Source organism: Glycine soja, chromosome 6 (genome assembly GCF_004193775.1).
Source record: "Glycine soja cultivar W05 chromosome 6, ASM419377v2, whole genome shotgun sequence".
Taxonomy (NCBI): domain Eukaryota; kingdom Viridiplantae; phylum Streptophyta; class Magnoliopsida; order Fabales; family Fabaceae; genus Glycine; species Glycine soja.
The window spans coordinates 4,527,517-4,553,586 of NC_041007.1; the positions used below are offsets into that span (position 1 = coordinate 4,527,517).

The 26,070-nt window shown below is 33.2% G+C and overlaps 3 protein-coding genes across 5 annotated transcripts; 1 reads left to right on the top strand and 2 right to left on the bottom strand.

Moving 5' to 3' along the window:
• Positions 1–1,592: 1,592 nt before the first annotated feature.
• Positions 1,593–7,761, bottom strand: LOC114414885 (uncharacterized protein At1g32220, chloroplastic-like). 3 transcript variants are annotated; one of them, XM_028379326.1, is made up of 11 exons: positions 7,667–7,683; positions 7,235–7,529; positions 6,724–6,841; positions 6,526–6,644; positions 6,334–6,389; positions 6,181–6,236; positions 5,540–5,600; positions 3,223–3,302; positions 2,781–2,823; positions 2,409–2,470; positions 1,593–1,927 (listed from the first exon to the last, which is right to left on the bottom strand). In XM_028379326.1, the coding sequence occupies exons 2-11, from the start codon at positions 7,288–7,290 to the stop codon at positions 1,760–1,762; spliced, it is 819 nt and encodes a 272-aa protein (XP_028235127.1). In that variant the 5' UTR covers positions 7,291–7,529; positions 7,667–7,683; the 3' UTR covers positions 1,593–1,759. The 3 variants fall into 3 exon arrangements, with proteins under 3 accessions (XP_028235127.1, XP_028235128.1, XP_028235129.1); XM_028379327.1 differs by having other exon boundaries at positions 6,541–6,644; positions 7,235–7,753; XM_028379328.1 differs by lacking the exons at positions 6,334–6,389; positions 6,526–6,644 and having other exon boundaries at positions 6,705–6,841; positions 7,235–7,761.
• A 2,739-nt stretch (positions 7,762–10,500) lies between these two features.
• On the top strand, positions 10,501–16,358 carry LOC114414164 (histidine kinase 5-like). The gene is made up of 12 exons (XM_028378493.1): positions 10,501–11,808; positions 11,982–12,038; positions 12,236–12,463; positions 12,654–12,747; positions 12,842–13,048; positions 13,235–13,365; positions 13,608–13,657; positions 13,837–14,201; positions 14,350–14,453; positions 14,527–15,333; positions 15,436–15,603; positions 16,227–16,358. The coding sequence occupies exons 1-12, from the start codon at positions 11,086–11,088 to the stop codon at positions 16,356–16,358; spliced, it is 3,066 nt and encodes a 1,021-aa protein (XP_028234294.1). The 5' UTR covers positions 10,501–11,085.
• Positions 16,359–18,140: 1,782 nt separating this feature from the next.
• On the bottom strand, positions 18,141–25,469 carry LOC114414884 (uncharacterized protein At1g32220, chloroplastic-like). Its single transcript, XM_028379325.1, has 10 exons — positions 25,118–25,469; positions 24,575–24,692; positions 24,405–24,493; positions 24,198–24,253; positions 24,045–24,100; positions 23,371–23,464; positions 19,839–19,918; positions 19,401–19,443; positions 19,000–19,091; positions 18,141–18,527 (listed from the first exon to the last, which is right to left on the bottom strand). Exons 1-10 carry the CDS (start codon positions 25,171–25,173, stop codon positions 18,348–18,350), a joined length of 864 nt encoding a protein of 287 aa, XP_028235126.1. The 5' UTR covers positions 25,174–25,469; the 3' UTR covers positions 18,141–18,347.
• Positions 25,470–26,070: the final 601 nt, after the last annotated feature.

The window sequence follows — 26,070 nt, forward strand, 5'->3', positions numbered from 1 at the left end:
TTTCTTTTTCTCTCTCCGTGAATATTATCTCGCAAATCCCAACGGTGAAGGTGTGTCTAACTAAATCGCGAACCACATATCAAAATTTCATGAAAATTAACAAAATTGGGATCGTAGTTTTATTGAGACCGTTTTGAGTTTCTGCGGGAAAGGAAAAGGCTACGATGCGAAAGGTATTTCTCTCAGCTCAAACATGATGTCAAAATTCCCAACGGTGAGAATGCTCGGAATTGGGTTGCGAACGTGGTGCTCAAATTTCACGACGATCCAACGATAAATGAGTCCAAGATCGTCATTTTTCTAAGACAAATTTGGTGGGCTGCGGGAAAAAGAATGAATTTTGAAAGAAGAAGAGAAAAAATGAAATTGAAAGGCAGAGAAGTCAGTCTGAAAACCGACCTTGCATTTTGCTATTTATAACTAGGGGTATTCATGACCTATTATTTACTCTATTTATTTATTTTTATTATTTTATAAAAAAAGAAACTATTTTATTCTCGATCAAATGAATAATAAAATACCTTTTTTATTTTCTCTCAAACCATTATTTTATTATAACTATTTTTCTTTATTTATTTACTTATAAAACATCATTATTCTCTAAAATTTTATTTACGAAAAATAAAATGGAATGTTACAAAAACCCACGTAAAAGCTCCTCATCTAACTAACTCATCTCTTATCAATGCACTGTGAGCCTGAGTTTGATTGATCTCCACTATGTCCAACGCAGCATATCAAAAGCACCATATTGAAATTAACCTATGATTTTTTTTTGGTTCATATTAACCCATGATTAAATAAACTAACCTAGAAATTATTAATCCAAGTGGAACTATGTTACGTCTCTTTAAATAAAATTTTTAATTTGAGTCTTTTAAATAGAAAAAATATGATTAAAAAGAAAAATCCTACTAAACAGTCAGATTCTCCAACGTAGATTAATTATCAGTAAAATCGGTGACATTTGACACCAATGTCATAATGAAAAAAAAAATCTAAAACTTATAAAAAGGGTCATTAAAGCTAATTTTGTAAACCCAAATTAAATAAGCTCAGGTCTTTTAAAAAGATTCTTTTTTTCTTTGAAGTAAAATATAAGAATCGAAAGATATGCCTCATGCCTGTGGGAAGCCTTTGAGAACTGAAAGATGGAGAGCGGTGTTGCCTACTTCATCTTGCCAATTTAAAACCCTTTTTTCCCGGTCCTCAGCAAGTCTTTGGCAATTTCTCTGAAGCCATCCAACCAAGACCTCCAAGGCCTTAAACTGATCATATTTCACAGCAATGTGCAACGCAGTCTCACTTCGGACGGTCACATCTTCAATGGAACCAGGGCAAGCCGACAAGAACTTAGCCACAAGATCAGTTCTCCCAGTTTGAGTAGCAATATGCACTGTTGTGTTCATAATGCGGGTCTTCCAAAGACTGTTACTTGTAGTACAGTGCCCTAATTATGCCCCAATTCTAAACTAAGGTTACTCAATGGAGTAGTTGAATCAATGGACTCGGGCTAAAAAAAACTAACAAATTAACAACTAATAAAAAAAATTCTTGATGTATTGTGAAATTAAAAAAATTGGTAAGGTAGATCTATGGCTACATGCACGCACGCACTTTCAGATTTTATTCTTTCAAGGATTTGGTATGGAGAAATATTCTCAGTTTAACAATAATAGTAAAACAAAGATATTCAGAAGCAAATAGCCCCAAATTAGATTTACCCAGAAAACAAAAGAAAGATAATTCTAGTTTTGATTTATTCTGACAGTAAACGTTGTATTCCATTGGCGTCAATGATCCCCGGGGGAAATACAGGATCAGTAGCAGTAGCAGCTGTAACAGCAACTTTTGCCACCGCATCAGGAGGTGTCAACGGAGGCCCAACAAGTGGGATATGGTTCGATTGTTTAGCAACTCGGAGAACCTACAACACTCAAGTGAATTACAGTAAAAAAAACATAGGAAACGACAAATTTGGGGCGATTTTTAAGCTGATATTAAGGACAAATATTTAGACATTCAAACAAAAAACTAATAAAAGTAAAATGAGCTATGCCATGAATGTATACCGCAAACAAACAAATACTCAAGAAAAGTCAGAACTTTGATTGCCGGGAAGAGAAATTCAAACTTCAATTTCAGGACACTTGCACCCAAAACCAATCAATCAACAGGTAAACAGTTTAGACAACCATAATTGAACAGGAAAATCCCTAATCCCCTCTATAAACTAAGAATAAATATGAAGAATGAAAAGATGGGGAAAACATTGCAGATACATATATTGGGCTTAGTCAGGTTATATACAAAAACTAATGTCAATTCATCAAAGGAGCTAAGTTATTTGCAAATCTGGATGGAAAAAACTAATGTCAACGTCATATTAGAGAGTCACATCAAATTACCATTTGCAATGGAACTGCAGCAATTGGAGTCCCATAAATTAATCCTGGCCTCAGAATTACTCCTGAAAAAGGCATGTGATAGTCCAATCATGTATGAGCATAATACTCCATAATTCCAAGAATGAGTTACTTCACTTTTTTTCTCCTTGTTAGATGGAAAACTTAACTTTCTTCATCCCTTGTACTATGGAAACATCTTTGCAATAGCTAGTAAAGAGAGATTAAAAAACAAGCGAAATGAACAGTGTCCCCTATTATCAACTAGGATAGCAAACACATTACAAGCCAAAAGATAAAATTTACCAACTTCTAAAACTAGCCTATATTTAATTCAGACCTCCTAGGAATCAATGTAAGAGACTGAATATGTACCTCCAAATGGAAATCTGGTCAGAAGCTCTGTTTCCGCAGCTCTCTGCATCAATTAAGCCACTATATAAAAATTTCACGAGATTATAATAGAAAATATTTCAGTGTCAACTTTACAATTTTTTCTTTCATAGAAGTAGAAGCATGTATACATGATAAAGATTGCAGCCCAAAGAGAGAGAATTCAGAACATCACAAAGACAATAACTGATGTCTGAAGAAGTTAATTATAACTATTAGCAGTGACAAGAAGAAAACCGGCCAATCACATATTGAATACTGTAAATTTTAAATGATTAACAAGTCAAAACTATTGAAGAGTTAATGTACCCACAAGATGTTAAAAATTGATGATACTCCTCCATCACATATTTCCTGGCAAAGTTCATCAACTACTGATTCATTCCTCAAAATACCCTCACGATAAAAGAGTTGGACATATTACCTTTCCTATATTACAGCCCTGCAGTAAGTAATTTACTACACCAAAGTCAGCAGTAGAGATATAGACAAATCTTTTAACACCTGTGGGACCAAGGACAAATTATCCAACAATAAGTGCCAAAGAACTCTACAGGAGGAAACAATAACTAATACATCGCTGGACAACAAAATCAATTCCAGTTTTTTTAAAAAAAAAAAATCTTGTAAACTGATGAACAGAAAATAGTTTCCAATAAATCAACTCACCGGCTAAATATCACCCCCAATAATTTAGAATAGGAGACAAAATAAATTCATGTTAGAATTCATTCACCAAAACACCAGTTTCTGTCATTAGACTCGTTCCATTTTCCACAACAAATAAATATATAGACATATTGGCAAAGGAAAAGCATAACAGAGACAAGACAACTGCCCTATTAGGTCTACAATTACATGAAATGAAGCAACATTCTATACACCTATCATGTCCCAAATTGGAAAACTATGCCAAAAAACATACAAGAATAGTATCTGAATATTGCACTATTTCTTTGCCAGAGAGACAGAAATTTATAACTGAAAAGCTCATACACATGATAATAAGTGCTAGAGGCTTCACAGAACAGAAAGCTTATAATTATGTTACACTAATGGGACAACAATTTCTAGCATATTTTCCTATTTCAATGCCTTGTATAGCTTGACAACAGTCTTCCTCATTTGACAAGTTAAAACCAAGTATAGCAATTCCTGGATTAAGTATCAAGTCCATAAACATATAAAAACTAAACCTGAAGTTGTGGCCTGAATTGCTACACCAACTCTTTCTTATAATAAGGTGGGCAATTGTGACAGGCTGACAGCAACCTAAGAAAACTTCTTTTCCCCCACTGACAGTACCATCCATCCTTTTCCCATCATTCCTCTTAGCCACTGTTAGTTTATTTCTTATAATTTGTAGTAACTTTTGATTAAAGTTTTTAAAACCAGACCAGACCGACCGGTTCAACCGGGGTCCAGAGACTCTAAAAAACTGGAACATCTCTGAACCCGTGGGAACCGGTATAGAAAACTAGGGTTGAACCGGTCTTTTTAAATTGTTTTTTTTGTTTTTTTTTTTATTATTTATCTAAAATATTTTAAGATAAATACAAATACATTCTTAAATATTTCACATAAGTATCAAATATTTTCTCAATTATTGTTATTTTTTATCTTATGAAACATATAATTTAATCATTTATACTAATTTATAATTTTTTGGATCCTAAGTTTTTAACTATATATTACTTGATTACTTCAAATATTATATAATATTGAAAAATATAAAACCGGTTCAACCACAGTTTAACTACAGTCGAACCATCGAACCTTAAACCAATGCCTTCACCAGTTCAATCACTGGTTCAGTTTTAAAAACATTGCTTTTAATAGATTAATTGTCCTGTGTCAATCATTGGACAACAGGAGATATGTTTTAGTTTAGGACAACATTGACTCCTTTCATTACTTTTTCTCGGGGGTTTCTCAAAATTATCCAGATAGAAGATTTGTGCTGTATTTGTACTTCTATGGCTATAACTACCTCATGACTGTATCTGGACAGCGGTGGCTAGAAATCTATCAGGGGAAAAACAGACTTGTTGCTGCTCCTGCAAGCTCTTACTCTGCAATACTGACACAGGTAAGGATATATTGAGCTGATATATTGACTCAGGTAAATAATAATCCCAAAAAATTAACAAGTTTTCAGTATGAGTTTACAATTTTGGCACTTCCATTTGAAAATTTTTGGGAGTATAGAATGCTTTTGGTAAGAAAATGTTTTCTCAAAGACAACTGTATGAATCTGTATCTGTGATTCCCCTAAAGTGGATTAAACAGTTAACCCTGTCGCCTATACGTTTGTGGAAGACTAAATTATATTAATGCTGCATATAACAGTCTCCTAGACTGGTATTAGTGGAGAACTTGTGAATTGCAACACCATCAAATATCAAGATGTTGTGATTTCAACAAGCCTAACATTAGCATGGAAATTTGTATTTTTTTTAATCTTTAAAAGGGATTATATATTTCAGTCAAAATTAAGCAGTCTGTCAATTGAACAATTTTTTTTTCCAAATTTTTGTTAAGCCTAGTCTTATCATTTGATCTATTCAACAAATCCCACTTAGTGGAATAAGGCTCAGTTGCAGTTGTTATAAGCTCAAAAAGAAAGATTAGTATGGGCATTGCCCTGGCTACTCCAAGCAGTAGAACTAAAAAATAATGATGGCGACATTTGAAAAATTGGATTCAAAAGAATATGTATGAAATGTGAATTCCTCAATTACCTTGATCTGAAGCTGCTCTAATAGCTTTGATGTTGGAGCCAAAACCACCCATAAATGAGATCTTATAAAAGAAACACAAGTTAGCACCACAGGCATATCATCACAAGGGAACAAATATTTACATATAAAATTCTGTATCCTAAGCGACAAAATTCAGACACATTAGGTTAGTTAGTGCCATGCATGCAGCATGCTTGCTAAAAATCTATAATACTTTCAACCCAAATTATCTCACAGTATCACAAACACTCACTTCCTTTTTCCCTTTCAATCTGTTAGCATCAAGACTATAAAACCAAACTAAATAATCATTCTCATCAACATTCTCTAAATTCACCAGTGATAGAGGCTAGGCTCCAACCACCTTTAACTAGCTGACCCCAAGATGGGACATAAAATTGTGAGATATATTGCCACAGAAAACTGATAAAAGAATGGACCCTCACCAAACAAGTTCTTTAAAATCTAAAGCAACATCTTGTAACTGCAAAAGAAACAGAATAAAAAAAGAAGAAAGTAAAACCAACTTGGCTTTGGGCTTTCTCTTAGCTGCAAAATATTAACCGGGCATTTAACAAACTAAAGGGAAACTTGCAACTAAATTTTTACCAGGCAATATAACAAGAGAAGGGAAAACTTACAACAGCAGTGGCCCCATTCAGATGTTTTCTCAATGAAGCAGTTGAAAAGAGATTCCCTAATTTTTAGAAGACAGTTTAGATATATTAGACTATTATAATATCCTAGAAAGATTTAGTCTACAAGAAAATGCCAAAAAGAAAAAAAAGGCAGACCCAAATGCCAAGCAAATTCCATAGCCCAGGAATCATGCAGGGATGGCCTACCAGACCTGGGAGAAAAACACAGTGAATGACAACGCAGATACATTACAAGAAGAAAAGTGTTAAATAATAAATATGAAAAGTAGGTAACAATGAAGTGTTTCCAATACATAAAGCATGATAGACAGAAAGTTGCACAAATACCAAATAAAAAAAAACCTGGTAGGACTCCCAGCACACTTGCCACGATGTAGGGCTTCTAACAAAATGTGTGATCCAAGTGATCCAAGTCCAACAAACGGATTGCCTCCAAGCACAACCAACTTTAATAACATTCAACACAAGTTATAGGTTAAAACGCATATACAAAATGTTTCACATACGGTTATGTTGGTAGAAGACCTTTTCCGTTGGGGGTGGCGGCACATTTACAGTCTCTGCTTCTTCAACTTTAAAGGGTTCATGAACTTTGTTAGAATCTGTGCAGAGATTTCTCCCGCTGATTGACACTACCGTGGCACTGCAACATAAGAAAAAGAAAAAAGAGAAAACACGATGCAATGACCTAATGAGTAATCTACAAATCATGAAGACAATCAACATAAAATTCAAATCACATTTGTACTGAACTTGACACAGTGAGTTCCATAAATAAATAATTAAATATTAAACTCATGACACACTTAATTTGCACCGGCTATCCTCCACATAGCATATTATGCGCAACACTGTAGTTACCAAAAATCAAAAAATATATATATAAAAAGTCATAATATGTGTATATGAATATAAAATCAATATATTTAACAACAAGCACACGTCGAATCGAGCATAGAACGAAAAACGACACGCTAACGGAACATAACGGTTAAAAAGGAAAAAGGGAATAAAAGTGAAAAGACAGAAAGCATACTTGATCCTGGAAATGGAAGGCGTGGAATGGATCAAGCGCGAAAGCACTGTCCTCATTTTCTCTGTTGAGCTTTGGAATTTTCTTTACGAGACGAAGCTTGTAGGGTTAGGAATGGCGGAAAAGAATAGAGAGAGAGTCAAGTAACTGGGAAGTGACTTTATTCTAATAGCCGCGTGACATGAGCCTTCGCATTCGCCCAGAATACAGGAACAAACTTGGAATGGGCACCAGGCGCAACCAATTCTGTTCAAACATTCTAGTTCCGGGTGTTACTAGGAGCACCCAGAATTTTTTTCTGGGGCACCCAAAAACATAGTGGAAGAATAAAAATCTCTTTCAAAACAATGAGTAAATAGACGTTATAAATAAATAGTATTGCTATATATAAAACTAATCCCGTGTTTAAGAAGGCCTCAAGAATTTCGAGCGAACCTAGCCAGCAAAAGTTGATGGAATTTGGACTCAAAAGAATGGGGGTGCAATTCTAGTAATTCGGATGAAATTGATAAAAATAAGACACAAACTCTATCATATAAAGTGATGTAAGCAGTATGGTTTAGATTTTGAATATCACTTTTAAGCAGTGTGGTCTGGATTATGCCTGGTCAGTTTAGCAATACTTTGGCCCCATATATTCCTTCATATTATCATTTGCATGTCTCTATGACATTATCTAACACCCATTGGCCACATTCTAAACAAAAAATGAACAAATTGTTATTAAACTAGTATTAATAAAGTGTTTGATTTGCAATAAATTCAATTGTTAATGGCAAAATTAAGAAAAGCCCGTTTCCACCTTTTTTTTAATTTTAACTTGGAACTTAATGGGGATAACTAAAGAAATGTTTTATTTTTCATAGTATGTGAAACACAAATAGCCATTGACTTCACATATTCATTTAATAATAAAATAAATTTATCATTTCATTTTCTTATTTAAATATTCTATAATAAAAATTATATTAGTATTCTATGATTTTATAAAGGGTCTTATTAAAAACATTAGTTAACAAATTAATAATATTTGTTATTAACAATACATTAAAATTTAATAACAATATCTTTTCAATATTTTTTTAACCGTGTCTCGTTGAGACATTGGTTAACATTTTCCATTTATAAACTATATCCTATACACATGTTACTAGTTTTTTGACAAAAGAAGCCTAAGTCCCCAAGCAAGAAATTCTATTAAACAAAATTCCAGCAGAGTCAGCTAACAAGCACAAAGATTAAAAAATTTGGCAAAAATTCAAAAATTCTTAGAGTCAACACTAATGTTTAAGTTGTGCTTGGCTAGGGCATTTGTCACTTGGATTGCTTTGTGATAAACATCAAAAAGTAAATGCTTGTTCTTGAGAAGCATACCCATCTAAAGTTACAGCAAAATTAGCACCCATGATAATCTCATTGGTATGATGACTAAGGCACTGCTTCTTATGGTCATGTTTGAGCATTGTTTGGACAAAATTAGCACCCTTGGGGTTTTTTTTTTCTTAAAAAAAACAATTTATTATGAAGATTGCTTTTGTTTTCTTCCATTAGAATTCATGCCAAGGTGGATATTATTAGAGTTGGTGACTCAAATTCTTGACTTGACCTGTAATGGTTGCAATGAGACCAATTTGGTGAAGAAATATTTTGAGGCATGGATGTTTACCGGTTTATGCTTTTGGTCTGGTTTTACATGTGTGATAATATAATAATGGCAATGATTATTTTAGTAGTTAGTTTTTATTTTTATGATATTGATATGAAATAATTTTTATTGGAAACGATGTTTAATCTTCGTTGAAAACTATCCTTACTATCATTTGTTGGTATGAATTAATTATAACTTATGTAGTTGTCAACTTGTGTCAGTATAATAAGTTAAACACTATAAAATATAAATTACTATATATTTTTCTTGTATCAATTTTCAATGTAATGAATTTTTCCTCCTCCACCTATCATTTTTCCACTAAAACTTTCTCACGTTAAATGTGCTCATTATTCTTTCTTTATCTCTCTTACACATCATGGAAGGAAAGGAAAGAAAAAAATCATGAAACCTATACTTTTCACCAACAAGAAATTGAATAAATAATCTATTTGATCTCTCAAATATTATCCTTTTTTCTAAGTAGTTTTAAATTAGAGTTTAATAGTCAATTCGTATTAAAATAATTTTATATTATCATTTAATCATAAATTATTGTTGATATATTTTTTAAAATAATTATCATAAAATTTAACAAACTTACTATAAATGATAATTATGATTAAATAATAATATAAAATTTTAAATTGTTAGTTTATAGCCTATTTGATCTTTAAATTAATAAAATTGTATAGATAATTCTTCAAACATTAAATATTTATTAATTTAATTTCTATATTGATAATTTTATTATTTATTTTTTACTTATCTAAAAGATTTTTACACACACTAGAAATTGAATATAAATTATTCCGTTAAATAGGTCGTTTTAACTCAAATGAATGCAACGAGATCTTGGACCGCTACACCAACCCTTTGAGTTTCATACTTTTATTGTTCAAAATCTGATTTAAAATATTTAAATAATTAGAGGGCTTGAGAAATGTAACACGCATATGTATATACTTTAAATGGACAAAAACAATTCTAGTGACAGTCAAAGCGTTCAAAATAGTGAGTAGGATTCATAAAATTTTGTAATTCTCAATATTTTTAATTACTTCCTTCGATTCATATTAAGGTATGATTAACAAATTTGTTAAAATGAAAAAATAGTTAATTTAATTGAAAATATTAAATTTGTCCTCAACTATTATTTTTAAACTATTCTAAAAAAACTTTAAAAACATTAATGAATTATGATTTTTTAACTGTCACATTATTTTAGAACTGACTTTAATTTAAAATATTTTTGAAAAAAAAATTAATAAAGGAAAAATTATGTTTAACCTTATAAAAAAAAATCAAGATATACTTTTAATTTAAAACTTATTATAAGGATACGAGGCAGAAATACGCAATTGACATTTGGTGTAAGATTTAAAGAGAACGATCTATATTTAAGGAGAGAACTGTACTCTGAAATTTTCTTGAATATGAGGCAGAATTAATAAAGAGAACATCACTCACATCACTTGGGAAAGGGCGGGGAACAGCAACGGCTTCGTCAGGATTTTAAAAAGAACAACAACATCATAAAATATTCTACTAGTAAATGGTTGTTTAGTTAACTAACACCTGAGATGAGACTTTGTTTTTTTTTTACATAGGAAAGAAAACTCTCTCCACCTTGTTAACATAACATAACATTGTTGCCTCACAAGACAGGAAATAAACACAACCACAGTTAAGAAAGCCAAAAATTTCTCCATCATTTTGCACATACCTCTCTGGGATTCCTTTTTTTATTAAAGATTGTTCCTTTGTACCTCACATATTTATAAACACATGCTGCCCTCTCCAACCTCCATATGCTAACTGCTTCTCTATATACAATAGAGAGTTTCTTCCAATTCCAAACTGAATTGAATTTCTGTAAATTAAAATCAATCTATGCACCACAGTTTTTGGAGAAGTTAGAAGAAAGAACTTCTATATAAGTTAAGCATATAATTTGATTTTAACTTACAAGAGAAGCTCAATTCAATTTAGCTTATGAGAGAAACTCAATTCATTTTATCTTCTTTTCTTCTGTAATTAAGTGGTTATGAAGAAATTTATTCAACCAGGACTTCAGTATCAAACTTATGTGAGACAGATCTTCTCCTAACATATTGCAGTGCTTGGGCTTCCATCCGAGTGTGCTGTTTGGTGTCTCTTATGATGCAAAAGGCCAAAGAGATATTGAACTTGCAATAGTACTTTCATGCTCGGCGAGATGGAGAATGATTCTATAGAGGACATGGACATTGAAGCCCTTCCTTCAATGTGGCCTCAAGATATTGGAACCGAGGTTGGGAAGCAGTTTAATATAGAAAAGGCTGGAAGGGACCAAGACATGTTAGAGGAGGTTACAATCATAGAGGAGCCAACTATAGTTGATTTCAAGCGTCTCATGGAGCTTACAGATTTTACAGAAAAGGGCTCTTCTCAGTTGGCATATCTAATGAAGCAATGGGAGTACAAACAGGCCAGTGTCGTGCGTCTTCTCAGAGAAGAACTTGACAACCTAAGCAAGCAAAGGCAGGATGCTGAGCTCAGGAAGTTGGAGATATTGGAAGAGCATCAATTCGAGGAAGAACAATATGGGGGAGATAAGCGTCCAGTTTCTATATTGGATGAAGTTTATGATGGTATATGGCAAGATATACCTTGCAGGAAAAGTGATGTTGTGGTTCAAAACAAGAGGAGTGAGATTGATGTTGAGTATGACACTGTCATGTACTGGAAACAGCGAGCGTTGCATTCAGAGAAGCAGCTGGAGGCAAGTATCCAAAGAGAAGAGATACTTGAAGAAAAGTTGCATGAAAGAATAGCAAACATTGAAAGGCAGTCCTCTCCTGTGGAAGAACTCTCCCAGATCCTGAAGAGAGCAGATAATTTCTTGCATTTTATACTCCAAAATGCACCTGTTGTTATTGGCCATCAGGTATATGATTGCGAGTATATTGAGTTTTTCTTATGGAATAATCTTAGCATATTTTATACGACTTGAATTTGATTAAGAGATTTTGAGTGCTCTTTTGAGTAGAGTAACAAGCATGAAGTTACTGCTTGCCATACTGAGGGCTCTTTTAATCCGCTTGATATTTTTTCTTCCAGGACAAAGAGTTGCGCTATTGCTTTATCTATAATCATTTTCCAAGTTTACAAGAGGAGGTAATGATTGCTGTTGAAACTCTGGTTGCAAAGTTATATGGTTAACGTTGCATCAATTTGTTTTGTTCTAATTGTTTTCTATCAAAAACTGCTGAAAACTCAGAAGAAGCTTGTTTCCTCTCTTTTAGTTGTTTTGCAAGGGATTTTTAAGCATGCTGAAATATCTTAGCTCTTTTTAACTTACTCATCTTTTTCAGGATATCATAGGAAAAACCGATGTTGAAATATTCACGGGAGCTGGTGTTAAGGAAGCTCAAGAATTTAAGAGAGAAGTTTTGGAAAAAGGATTACCTGCAAAAAGGGAAATCACTTTTGAGACAGAACTATTTGGGTCAAAGACATTTTTGATATATGTAGAGCCTGTGTTTAGCAAAGCAGGGGAGACAATTGGAATAAATTACATGGGAATGGATATAACAGATCAGGTAAATGTTGTTGTCGTTGTTGTTGTCTTTTTTTTTTTGAATCAGTTTAACTTGCATTCTTTTTTTAAACCGAGTCTAATGGCATGTAATCGATGTAGCTAATCTCACCTAGTAGGTAAGGCTTTGTTGTTGTAGTAATTGCATTCTTGTTCTTATATAGAGAATATTTATATTTCTTAATAAAATGCAGGTGAGAAAAAGAGAAAGGATGGCAAAGATTCGGGAAGAGATTGCTGTTCAGAAAGCCAAGGAAACAGAACTGAATAAAACCATTCAAATTACAGGTTTAATCATTCAGTAAAATCTCATTTATCAAATTTACTTCAATTTGTTCTTACTGCAAGACAACTTATTATGTTCCCCTCCTCCTTTTAATAGAGGAGACTATGCGAGCAAAACAAATGTTGGCAACAATGTCTCATGAGATAAGATCTCCATTGTCTGGGGTTGTTAGCATGGCTGAAATTCTTTCTAACACAAAACTCGATTGGGAGCAAAGACAACTCCTGGATGTCATGCTATCTTCTGGAGATTTGGTTCTTCAAATTATAAATGACATACTTGATCTTTCCAAGGTCGAGTCAGGTTGCAAATCTATCCTTGTGAATTATATAAAGACTAATTTTAATTATTTGGAGAGCAACTTGGAAGTTGCTTATGATTAAGACAAAAAAGTTGCTACACATCCTCCAAAATCCTGTTTTTAAGTTTCATTTTAGGTGCTGATATTTTAAGTTTCTACACATCCTCCAAAATCCTGTTTTTATGTAGGAGTGATGAAATTGGAAGCTACAAAATTCCGGCCAAGAGAGGTAGTCAAGCATGTACTCCAGACCGCTGTGGTTTCATTGCAGAAAATATTAACCTTAGAAGGACATGTAGCAGATGATGTACCTATTGAGGTGGGGACTCGGTAATGGTTGCATTCTATGCTGTCACATATATAGAATTATTAATTGTCCTTAAATGCTGGACTATTTCAACATAACTATTGTCACATATTTAGCATATTTACCTATCGAGGTGTATGAGTAGCAATGTAGCATAAAGATGTGTCACTCGAGACCATAACTTAATACAAAGCATGATTTCATCTGATTTGTGCTAACTGTTTGCACCTCATTTGCTTCTTGCATAATTGCAGGTCATTGGTGATGTTTTAAGGATGCGGCAAATTCTCACAAATTTAATTAGGTACTAAGCTTCACGTGATTAATTGGGTAGTCTTATTTCCAATTAGTTTGTCACGTAAATGATCCAAATTTTCATTTCCATTTATTCTTTTGATGCAAATAAAGTATAATAGGAAAAGAAAAAATCTATCATGAAAGTAGTTCTGTTGCTCTACATTCATTATTGCTAATATTTTGCAGCAATGCCATCAAGTTTACCCATGAAGGCAGAGTTGGAATAAACCTTTACGTTGTGCCAAAGCCTAATTTTGCAAAAGCAGAAGACATCCAAATGATGACTCCAAACCAATCAACTATGTCAGTGAATGGTGTAAAAGAAGAACAACATCTCTCAAAACCTCAAAGTGGCAATGATGGAAATCTTCTTGATGGTTGTCAAAAACATGACGACCATCCCAGTCAAAACCATGCATTCAATGACGAATGTGGATCTCCGGCCAAAAGTGAATGCTCAATGAATGGAGACACTGAGGAGCAACCTTATTCAGCTGAAACAACGGTGTGGATACGTTGTGATGTATATGACACAGGCATAGGAATACCAGGTATATTATACTATATGGTGAACCTCATCTTTTATTCATCACAAACCCTGATGTTTTAGAAATCTATTTTGCATTCACTAGTGTGATTTTTCTTACAGAAAAAAAGTACTCATCAGATGAATATTTTTTCCATGTTGTAATGCGACAGAAGATGCTATACCAACCTTATTTAAAAGGTACATGCAAGTCAGTGCAGACCACACTCGAAAGTATGGTGGCACAGGGCTAGGACTAGCAATATGCAAACAACTGGTAAATTGAAAATCACATTTCATTTGTTTTCTTAACTAACTAAATTGCTAATGTTTCTTTGCACTTGGAATAGGTTGAGTTGATGGGGGGTCAACTAACAGTTTCTAGCAAAGAACACTATGGTTCTACTTTCACTTTCATTCTTCCATACAAGGTTTCAATCGCTTGTGATCATTCTGATGATCCGGATGAGCTTTCTGATTTGGAGAATAATGATGTCGCATCTGATGATACAATAGAGAGTTTCTTCCAATTCCAACCACGCACTTTGGGCTCTCTTTTCTCTTCTAATGGATCTAGCAGGACACAGAAGTTATTAACACACAAAATTGGCTACACCAGCTCACATAAACTTGGTGGATTTTCTGAGAGTTTATATTCATTCCCCTCCAATGATATCATGTCAAAAGGGACATGTTCAGTTGATGATGCATCTTCTGTGGTTGATGCTCCGGAGACGTCTGAATCGGCTAGTTCATCTGGTCACAGCCTAGAAACAAAGAACAAAAGTTTGGTTAGAAGAGATAAACAGCATCAAGATAAGGCTCGTGCTTGGTCCTTTAATGGTTATGCAGATTCCTCTGAAGTTACTGTGTCAAACGGAGAAATGGCTGGAGCAACAAAGTCAAGTGAACCCCAACAAACATGTCAGGGTCAAGGGAAGGCAAACACAACTACTCAATGTGTTACAAGCAGCAGCACATCAGAAGTAACCAAATCCACAATAAAGCCTAAGATCCTTCTTGTTGAAGATAACAAGATTAATGTCATGGTGACACAGTCCATGATGAAGCAATTAGGCCATAGCATAGATGTTGTGAACAATGGAGTGGAAGCAGTACGTGCAGTTCAGCGCCACACTTATGACCTGATTCTGATGGTAATTTCTAGGGATCTCAGAATGCTATCTTGTAGCAATTTTGCCATACAAATCTGAGCTTGGTATAAGTTCTACTAATCATTTGGTACTTGCACTTCACAGGATGTCTGCATGCCAGTTATGGATGGTCTTCAAGCAACAAAACTGATTCGGACTTTTGAGGAAACAGGCAATTGTGATGCTGCAAGAAGTGCTGGAATTGAGGAAAGTCTACCAGATCAAGATTATGAATGTTATGTACCATTTACAAAGCGGGTCCCCATTGTTGCGGTAAGTACTTACTACTTTGTCTCCTGTAATTCCTTCTAGTGTGACTACTCTTTATCTAGACTATAATCCTGAACATGCACGTTAACTTCTATAAGTATATCAGCAAAAGGATGAGTAGCAACACATTTCTAACATACTCTTTTCTGTTGTTTCAAATTTATTGTAAACTACAAAATCATGAATTTGGCTCGTTAAATAAGAAAAGTAACCCACAAAATTATGATTTCCTATAGATTTCAGCCAATGATAAAAAGTATGTTCAAAAGAGTGTATTAGAGATTGTGTTCTTACTTGTTATTAGTATTTCTCATGTCAGCAAATAACTTTCATGTGTAAGTTGTATATTCAATTAATTATACAGGTATTATTAGACTATTACAAAAATATTTCCATCCTTAATAGTTTCTTCAGAAGCCTTGATTTTCCTGCTTGTTCAATTTTGCTAATAAGTTCCTATGGACTAATTCAAATTCTGCTCGTTACCAAATAGTTACTTTTGGTCAAAACTAATGCTAAACAATCTTTTGGCTGGTTTCAATTTAATATTGGAATAAATTTCCTCTTCTACAAAAGTAATTTTGAGAAGTAAATGATAATTGTCTTCATATCTCATCTTAATGCAGATGACAGCAAATGCTTTGTCAGAGAGTGCTGAAGAGTGTTTTGCAAATGGTATGGACTCATTTGTGTCAAAACCTGTGACTTTCCAAAAACTTAAAGAATGTATTGAACAATACCTTGTAAATTTCAGCTAGTGTATACAAGAACATATAAAATAAAAGCCTAGGAAAGTTTTGTAATGAATGCATGATGTTCTCCAACTTTGTTATTGCCTACCTTAGGTTGTATAGATCTACAATATTTTTTTCATCTCCTCAAATTTTTCAGTATATATTTATGAAGGGAGTGCAGGAATCTCCTCTAATAATTAATAACTAGTACCTAGGATTATATATAATGATTAGTTATTTGTATACTAATTACTAATCTCAGAGTGATACACTAAATTTAATTAGGAGACATTTTTAAAAGTTTCTAAAATGTTATTTCAACAACCTATTATATAAATCCACAAGTTAAAAATGACACCTATTTGGTTAATTAAGTGTATATATAAGAAGATTTAATCTTTTTTACGAATATTTTTAACTTATTATAATAAAACTTATCAAATTAATTGCAACAAACTTATTAATGATTAGTACTTACCATATAAGCTAAGTTCTTAAATACTTAATTATTTGTTCACACAAATTAAAACATTCATAGTATAAAAATAATATAGTTGATTCCAACTATTTTGAGTTTGAATTTTGAAATATAACTATGTTCAATAGTTGAAGATTATCATCTATAATAATCTTATTCAACTTGAGCATGATTTACTTCTATAAAAGATATATATTTTTTATTTTTATAATACACGTTTTAAAAAAATTATATCAAATTAAAGTAATATTTTCCTTTTTATAGCTATTAATTCAATGAAGTTTTTAATTTATCTTGTTTTTTAATAACTGATAACTTAAATTTATTTAATCGACATTTATAATTTAATTTTAAATATTTATATTTTCTGATAAGTAGATATTTATAATTTTTAAATATTTAAATGTCTTTCGTCGTCTCATCACCTCATTTAATTATGATTTTTAATTTAGCTCTTAATTTTTTTAATTTTCAAATTATATATAATTATTACCTTTTTATTGAAAATATAAATACATATGAAAATAAACATTTTCATGTTTCATTATTTTAAAAATCAATGCAAAATGTAATAATAAGACATGTGTATTAACAACAATGCAACCAGTTAGATTATTCAAAATCATTTTATAATATCATAGTTAAACGTCCTAATCTTTCATTTCTTTTATTTGTATGACAAGATGAGAATTATCCTATAGATGCCATATTCATGGTGGTTTAAAATGTAAATCATAGTATTCATTCATTTTTATGTAAAATGAGAATGAAAAATTAAAAATATTCTTTCTCAAAATATGGACAAATGAAAGTTGATTTCTAAAGTAATAGATTAATAGTTAATTGCAATAAATAATTATAATTATTATATACAAATTAAAGACAAGTGTTTCTTATCATAATTTAAACTGACTCTCCCCACTACGATCGTCCCACATATTATTGTTAATTAATATTAATATCAATATTCAATAGCATCCCCAAACTTGGATCAATGTGTTAGAACAGTAACAACATTTAATTATGCCATTATTACCATCTATGTCCTCTGAAAAACTTCAACTTGAGCATCATTTACTTCTATAAAAGATATATGTTTTTTATTTTTATAATACACGTTTTAAAAAAATTATTTCAAATTAAAGTAATATTTTCCTTTTTATAATTATTTATTCAATGAAGTTTTTAATTTATCTTGTTTTTTTATAACTGATAACTTAAATTTATTTAATCGACATTTATAATTTAATTTCATACAAATGAAGGTTTGAGTCTCATGATCTAAGTGGCGAAACTTGCATGCCCAGCAGACTCAGTTTAACAACTAATAAAAAAAATTCTTGATGTATTGTGAAATTAAAAAAATTGGAAAGGTAGATCTATGGCTACATGCACGCACGCACTTTCAGATTTTATTCTTTCAAGGATTTGGTATGGAGAAATATTCTCAGTTTAACAATAATTGTAAAACACGGATATTCAGAAGCAAATCGCCCCAAATTAGATTTACCCAGAAAACAAAAAGAAAGATAATTCTAGTTTGATTTATTCTGACTGTAACGTTGTATTCCATAGGCGTCAATGATCCCCGGGGGAAATACAGGATCAGTAGCAGCTCTAACAGCAACTTTTGCCACCGCAGTAACATTGACAGGAGGTGTCAACAGAGGCCCAACAAGCGGGATCTGGTTCAATGGTTTAGCAACTTGGAGAACCTACAACACTCAAGTGAATTACAGTAAAAAAAAACCATAGGAAACGACAAATTTTTAAGCTGATATTCAGGACAAATTTTTAAGCATTCAAACAAAAAACTAATAAAAGTAAAATGAGCTATGCCATGAATGTATACCGCAAACAAACACATACTCAAGAAAAGTCAGAACTTTGATTGCCGGGAAGAGAAATTCAAACTTCAATTTCAGGACACTTGCACCCAAAACCAATCAATCAACTGGTAAACAGTTTAGACAACCATAATTGAACAGAAAATCCCTAATCCCCTCTATAAACTAATAATAAATATGAAGAATGAATAGATGGGGAAAACATTACAGATACATATATTGGGCTTAGTCAGGTTATATACAAAAACTAATGTCAATTCATTAAAGGAGCTAAGTTATTTGCAAATCTGGATGGAAAAAACTAATGTCAATGTCATATTAGAGAGTCACATCAAATTACCATTTCCAATGGAGATCCAACTACACCAAGGGGTATCTTCATACTCCCAAAACTTCGAGTCCCATAAATAAATCCTGGCCTCAGAATTACTCCTGAAAAAGGTATGTGATAGTCCAATCATGTATGAGCATAATACTCCATAATTCCAAGAATGAGTTACTTCACTTTTTTGTCATTGTTAGATGGAAAACTTAACTTTCTTCATCCCTTGTAGTATGGAAACATCTTTGCAATAGTTAGTAAAGAGAGATTAAAAAACAAGCGAAATGAACAGTGTCACCTATTATCAACTAGGATAGCAAACACATTACAAGTCAAAAGATAAAATTTACCAACTTCTAAAACTAGCCTAGATTTAATTCAGACCTCCTTGGAATCAATGTAAGAGACTGAATACGTACCTCCAAATGGAAATCTGGTCAGAAGCTCTGTTTCAGCAGCTCTCTGCATCAATTAAGCCACTATATAAAAATTTCACGAGATTATAATAGAAAATATTTCAGTGTCAACTTTACAATTTTTTATTTCATAGAAGTAGAAGCATGTATACATGATAAAGATTGCAGCCCAAAGAGAGAGAATTCAGAACATCACAAAGACAATAACTGATGACTGAAGAAGTTAATTATAACTATTAGCAGTGACAAGAAGAAAACTGGCCAATCACATATTGAATACTGCAAATTTTAAATGACTAACAAGTCAAAACTATTGAAGAGTTAATGTACCCACAAGATGTTAAAAATTGATGATACTCCATCACATATTTCCTGGCAAAGTTCATCAACTACTAATTCATTCCTCAAAATATCCTCACGATAAAGAGTTGGACATATTACCTTTCCTTCATAATAGCCCTGCAGTAAGTAATTTACTACACCAAAGTCAGCAGCAGAGATATAGACAAATCTTTTAACACCTGTGGGACCAAGGACAAATCATCCAACAATAAGTGCCAAAGAACTCTACAGGAGGAAACAATAACTAATACATCGCTGGACAACAAAATCAATTCCAGTTTTTTTTTTTAAAAAAAATCTTGTAAACTGATGAACAGCAAATAGTTTCCAATAAATCAACTCACTGGCTAAATATCACCCCCAATAATTTAGAATAGGAGACAAAATAAATTCATGTTAGAATTCATTCAACCAAAACACCAGTTTCTGTCATTAGACTCGTTCCATTTTCCACAACAAATAAATATATAGACATATAGGCAAAGGAAAAGCATAACAGAGACAAGACAACTGCCCTATTAGGTCTACAATTACATGAAATGAAGCAACATTCTATACACCTATCATGTCCCAAATTGGAAAACTATGCCAAAAAAACATACAAGAATAGTATCTAGCATATTATCCTATTTCAATGCCTTGTATGGCTTGACAGCAGTCTTCCTCATTTGACAAGTTAAAACCAAGTATAGCAATTCCTGGATTAAGTATCAAGTCCATAATACATATAAAAACTAAACCTGAAGTTGTGGCCTGAATTGCTACACCAACTCTTTCTTATAATAAGGTGGACAATTGTGACAGGCTGACAGCAACCTAAGAAAATTTCTTTTCCCCCACTGACAGTACCATCCATCCTTTTCCCATCATTCCTCTTAGCCACTGTTAGTTTATTTCTTATAATTTGTAGTAACTTTTAATCAAAGTTTTTAAAACCAGACCAGACCAACCAGTTCAACCGGTCCAGAGACTCTAAAAAACCGGAACATCTCTGAACCGGTATAGAAAACCAGGGTTGAACTGGTCTTTTTAAATTATTATTTTTGTTAAACAACAACAACAACAACAACAACGCCTTATCCCACTAGGTGGGGTCGGCTACTTGGATCAACTTCCGCCATAATGTTCTATCAAGTACCATACTTCTATCCAAATCATTAAGTTCGAGATCCTTTTTGATAACCTCTCTTATAGTCTTTTTGGGTCTTCCTCTGCCTCGAATTGTTTGTCTTCTCTCCATCTGGTCTACTCTCCTCACTACAAAGTCTACCGGTCTTCTCTCTACATGCCCAAACCACCTAAGTCTATTTTCCACCATCTTCTCTACAATAGGCGTTACTCCAACCCTCTCTCTAATAGCTTCGTTTCTAATTTTATCCTGTCAAGTCTTACCACACATCCACCGCAACATCCTCATCTCCGCTACACCTACTTTATTCTCATGTTGGCTCTTGACCGCCCAACATTCTGTTCCGTACAAAATCGCCGGTCTTACCGCAGTCCGATAAAACTTTCCCTTTAGCTTGATCGGTACCTTTGCATCACATAACACCCCCGATGCTTTTCTCCATTTCATCCATCCTGCTTGAATGCGATGATTCACATCCCCTTCAATTTCCCCATCATCCTGTATTACAGACCCAAGATATTTAAACCGTGTGACTTGAGGGATAATATGGTCTCCTATTTTCACCTCTGAGTTAGAAACCCTCCTTCTTTTGTTGAACTTACATTCCATATACTCCGATTTGCTTCTGCTTAGGCGAAAGCCATGTGTTTCTAGAGCTCGTCTCCAAGTTTCCAACCTCTCATTTAACTCCTCCCTCGACTCTCCAAGGAGGACTATGTCATCTGCAAAAAGCATGCATCTCGGCGCTATCTCTTGGATTTGTTCCGTGAGGACATCCAGAATTAAGGTAAAAAGGTAGGGGCTAAGGGTTGACCCTTGATGTAAACCAATTGTGATGGGAAAATCGTCTGACTCTCCACCCTGTGTCCTAACACTAGTCGATACCCTATCATACATATCTTGGATAGCTCGAATATATGCAACCCTAACCCCTTTCTTCTCTAGAGCTTTCCACAAAATCTCTCTAGACACTCTATCATACGCTTTCTCTAAGTCAATAAAAATCAAGTGCAAGTCTTGTTGGGCCATGCGATATTGCTCCATCACCCGCCGTAATAAATAAATCGCTTCCATGGTCGACCTTCCCGGCATGAAACCAAATTGATTCTCAGTAACTTGAGTCTCCTTTCTTAATCTCCGTTCGATCACTCTTTCCCATAATTTCATGGTATGACTCATGAGCTTGATTCCCCTATAATTTGCACAATTTTGTATATCCCCCTTGTTCTTATAGATTGGCACTAACGTGCTTCTCCTCCATTCCTCCGGCATGCGTTTTGACCTATGACATGGATCAATTTTTGTTAAGATAAATAAAAATACATTCTTAAATATTTCACATAAGTATCAAATATTTTCTCAATTATTATTAATTTTTATCTTATGAAACCTATAATTTAATCATTTATACTAATTTATAATTTTTTAGATCCTAAGTTTTTAATTATATATTACTTGATTACTTAAAATATTATATAATATTGAAAAATATAAAACCGGTTCAACCACAGTTTAACTATAGTCGAACCATCAAACCTTAAACCAATGCCTTCACCAGTTCAATCACTGGTTCAATCTTAAAAACATTGCTTTTAATAGATTAATTGTCCTGTGTCAATCATTAGACAACAGGAGATATGTTTTAGTATAGGACAGCATTGACTCCTTTCATTACTTTTTCTCGGGGGTTCTCAAAATTATCCAGATAGAAGATTTGTGCTGTATTTGTACTTCTATGTCTATAACTACCTCATGACTGTATCTGGACAGGGGTGGCTAGAAATCTATCAGAGGGAAAACAGACTTGTTGCTGCTCCTGCTAGCTCTTACACCGCAATACTGACACAGGTAAGGATATATTGAGCTGATATATTGACTCAGGTAAATAATAATCCCAAAAAATTAACAAGTTTTCAGTATGAGTTTACAATTTTGGCACTTCCATTTGAAATTTTTTGGGAGTATAATATTTTTGGTAAGAAAATGTTTTCTCAAAGACACCTGTATGAATCTGTATCTTTGATTCCCCTAAAGTGGATTAAACAGTTAACCCCTGTCACCTATATGTTTGTGGAAGACTAAATAATTATATTAATGCTGCATATAACAGTCTCCTAGACTCGTATTAGTGGAGAACTTGTGAATTGCAACACCATCAAGTATCAAGATATTGTGATTTCAACAAGCCTAACATTAGCATGGAAATTTGTATTGTTTTTAATCTTTAAAAGGGATTATATATTTAAGCCAAAATTAAGCTGTCTGTCAATTGAACAATTTTTTTTTCCAAATTTTTGTTAAGCCTAGTCTTATCATTTGATCTATTCAACAAATCCCACTTAGTGGAATAAGGCTCAGTTGCAGTTGTTATAAGCTCAAAAAGAAAGATTAGTATGGGCATTGCCCTGGCTACTCTAAGCAGTAGAACTAAAAAATAATGATGGTAACATTTGAAAAATTGGATTCAAAAGAATATGTATGAAATGTGAATTCCTCAATTACCTTGATCTGAAGCTGCTCTAATAGCATTGATGTTAGCCGTCCCATTAATTTTGTACATGTACGAGTTGGAGCCAAAACCACCAACACATGAGATCTTATAAAAGAAACACAAGTTAGCACCACAGGCATATCATCACAAGGGAACAAATATTTACATATAAAATTCTGTATCCTAAGCGACAAAATTCAGACACATTAGGTTAGTTAGTGCCATGCATGCAGCATGCTTACTGAAAATCTATAATACTTTCAACCCAAATTATCTCACAGTATCACAAACACTCACTTCCTTTTTTCCCTTTCAATCTGTTAGCATCAAGACCATCAAACCAAACTATATAATCATTCTCATCAACATTCTCTAAATTCACCAGTGATAGAGGCTAGGCTCCAACCAACTTTACCTGGCTGACCCCAAGACGGGACATAAAATTGTGAGATATATTGCCACAGAAAACTGATAAAAGAATGGACCCTCACCAAACAAGTTCTTTAAAATCTAAAGCAACATCTTGTAACTGCAAAAGAAACAGAATAAAAAAAGAAGAAAGTAAAACCAACTTGGCTTTGGGCTTTCTCTTAGCTGCAAAATATTAACCGGGCATATAACAAACTAAAGGAAACTTGCAACTAAATTTTTACCAGGCAATATAACAAGAGAAGGGGAAACTTACAACAGCAGTGACCCCATTCAGAGCTTCTTTCAATGAATCAGTTGAAAGGAGATTCCCTAATTTTTAGAAGACAGTTTAGATATATTAGACTATTATAATATCCTACAAAGATTTTGTCTACAAGAAAATGCCAAAAAGAAAAAAAAGGCAGACCTTTATACCAAGCAACATTGCTAGCCCAGGAATCATGCAGGGATGACCTACCAGACCTGGGAGAAAAACACAGAGTGAATGACAACGCAGATACATTACAAGAAGAAAAGTGTTAAATAATAAATATGAAAAGCAGGTAACAATGAAGTGTTTCCAATACATAAAGCATGATAGATAGCAAGTTGCACAAATACCAAAAAAAAAAACCTGCTAAGACTCGCAACAGACAAGCCACGATCTAGGGCTTCTCTACAAATGTGTGATCCAACAAACCCATTGCCTCCCAACACAAGCAACTTTAATAACATTCAACACAAGTTATAGGTTAGAAAACGCATATACAAAATGTTTCACATACGGTTATGTTGGTAGAAGACCTTTTCCGTTGGTGGTGGAGGCACATTTACAGTCTCTGCTTCTTCAACTTTAAAGGGTTCATCAACTTTGTTAGAATCTGTGCAGAGATTTCTCCCGCTGATTGACACTGCCGTGGCACTGCAACATAAGAAAAAGAAAAAAGAGAAAACACGATGCAATGATTTAAGGAGTAATCTACAAATCATGAAGACAATCAACATAAAATTCAAATCACATTTGTACTGAACTTGACACAGTGAGTTCCATAAATAAATAATTAAATATTAAACTCATGGCACACTTAATTTGCACCGGCTATCCTCCACATAGCATATTATGCGCAACATTGTAGTTACCAAAAATAAATAAATATATATATATATATATATATATATATATATATATATATATATAAAGTCATAATATGTGTATATGAATATAAAATCAATATATTTAACAACAAGCACACGTCGAATTGAGCATAGAACGAAAAACGACACGCTAACGGAACATAACGGTTAAAAAGGAAAAAGGGAATAAAAGTGAAAAGACAGAAAGCATACTTGAGCCTGGAAATGGAAGGCGTGGAATGGATCAAGCGCGAAAGCACTGTCCTCATTTTCTCTGTTGAGCTTTGGAATTTTCTTTACGAGACGAAGCTTGTAGGGTTAGGAACGGCGGAAAAGGATAGAGAGAGAGAGTCAAGTCACTGTCCTCATTTGATAGTTCAATTGATTTTTCTCTGTTGAGCTTTGGAATTTTCTTTACGAGACGAAGCTTGTAGAGTTAGGAACGGCGAAAAAGGAAAGAGAGAGAGCGAGAGGCGAAAGCGTACACGTGGCACCTCTTCACGCTGACACCTCTTCCCCTATGTGGCTCTATTCCAACCTCAACCTCCCTCACTGCCCGGTAATAATAACTTACTTTATTCTAAAAGCCGCGTGACTTGAGCCTTCGCCCTTAGCCTAGAACACAGGACCAAACTTGGAATGGGCACCAGGCCCAACCAAGTAAGCCCAATTCTCTTCAAACATTCTCGTTCCCCGCCAACCTTTTATTAAGCAATTATTAAATTAAACTGTTTTGAATCATAAAAAAAAAATTAAAAGCTATTTTAAAATTAGCTTATTAATATATATATATATATATATATTATAACTAATACAAATATTATTTTAAAATTAAATAATTTATGCATGATAATGTAAAAAGATTTATACTTTCATTTAATCATAAACTATCATTCTTAATATTATATTTTATAATAATTATATTATAAGTCATATCAATTGATAATTTTAATTATTTGAAATTTTTCTTAAATCAGAATTTATATAGAATATTCACGACGAAGCCACAAATAAAGCGTAAAAGAATTAAATGTTGACCCCCTCTCCAAAGGCTAATAAGCTTATCGTGTTGATAAGTCTAATTATATGGTTCAAAATTTACAATAAGGTTCCAAGAGATTCATAGATCCTTATTTACATGCAGCATTGTTTATGGGAAGACGATG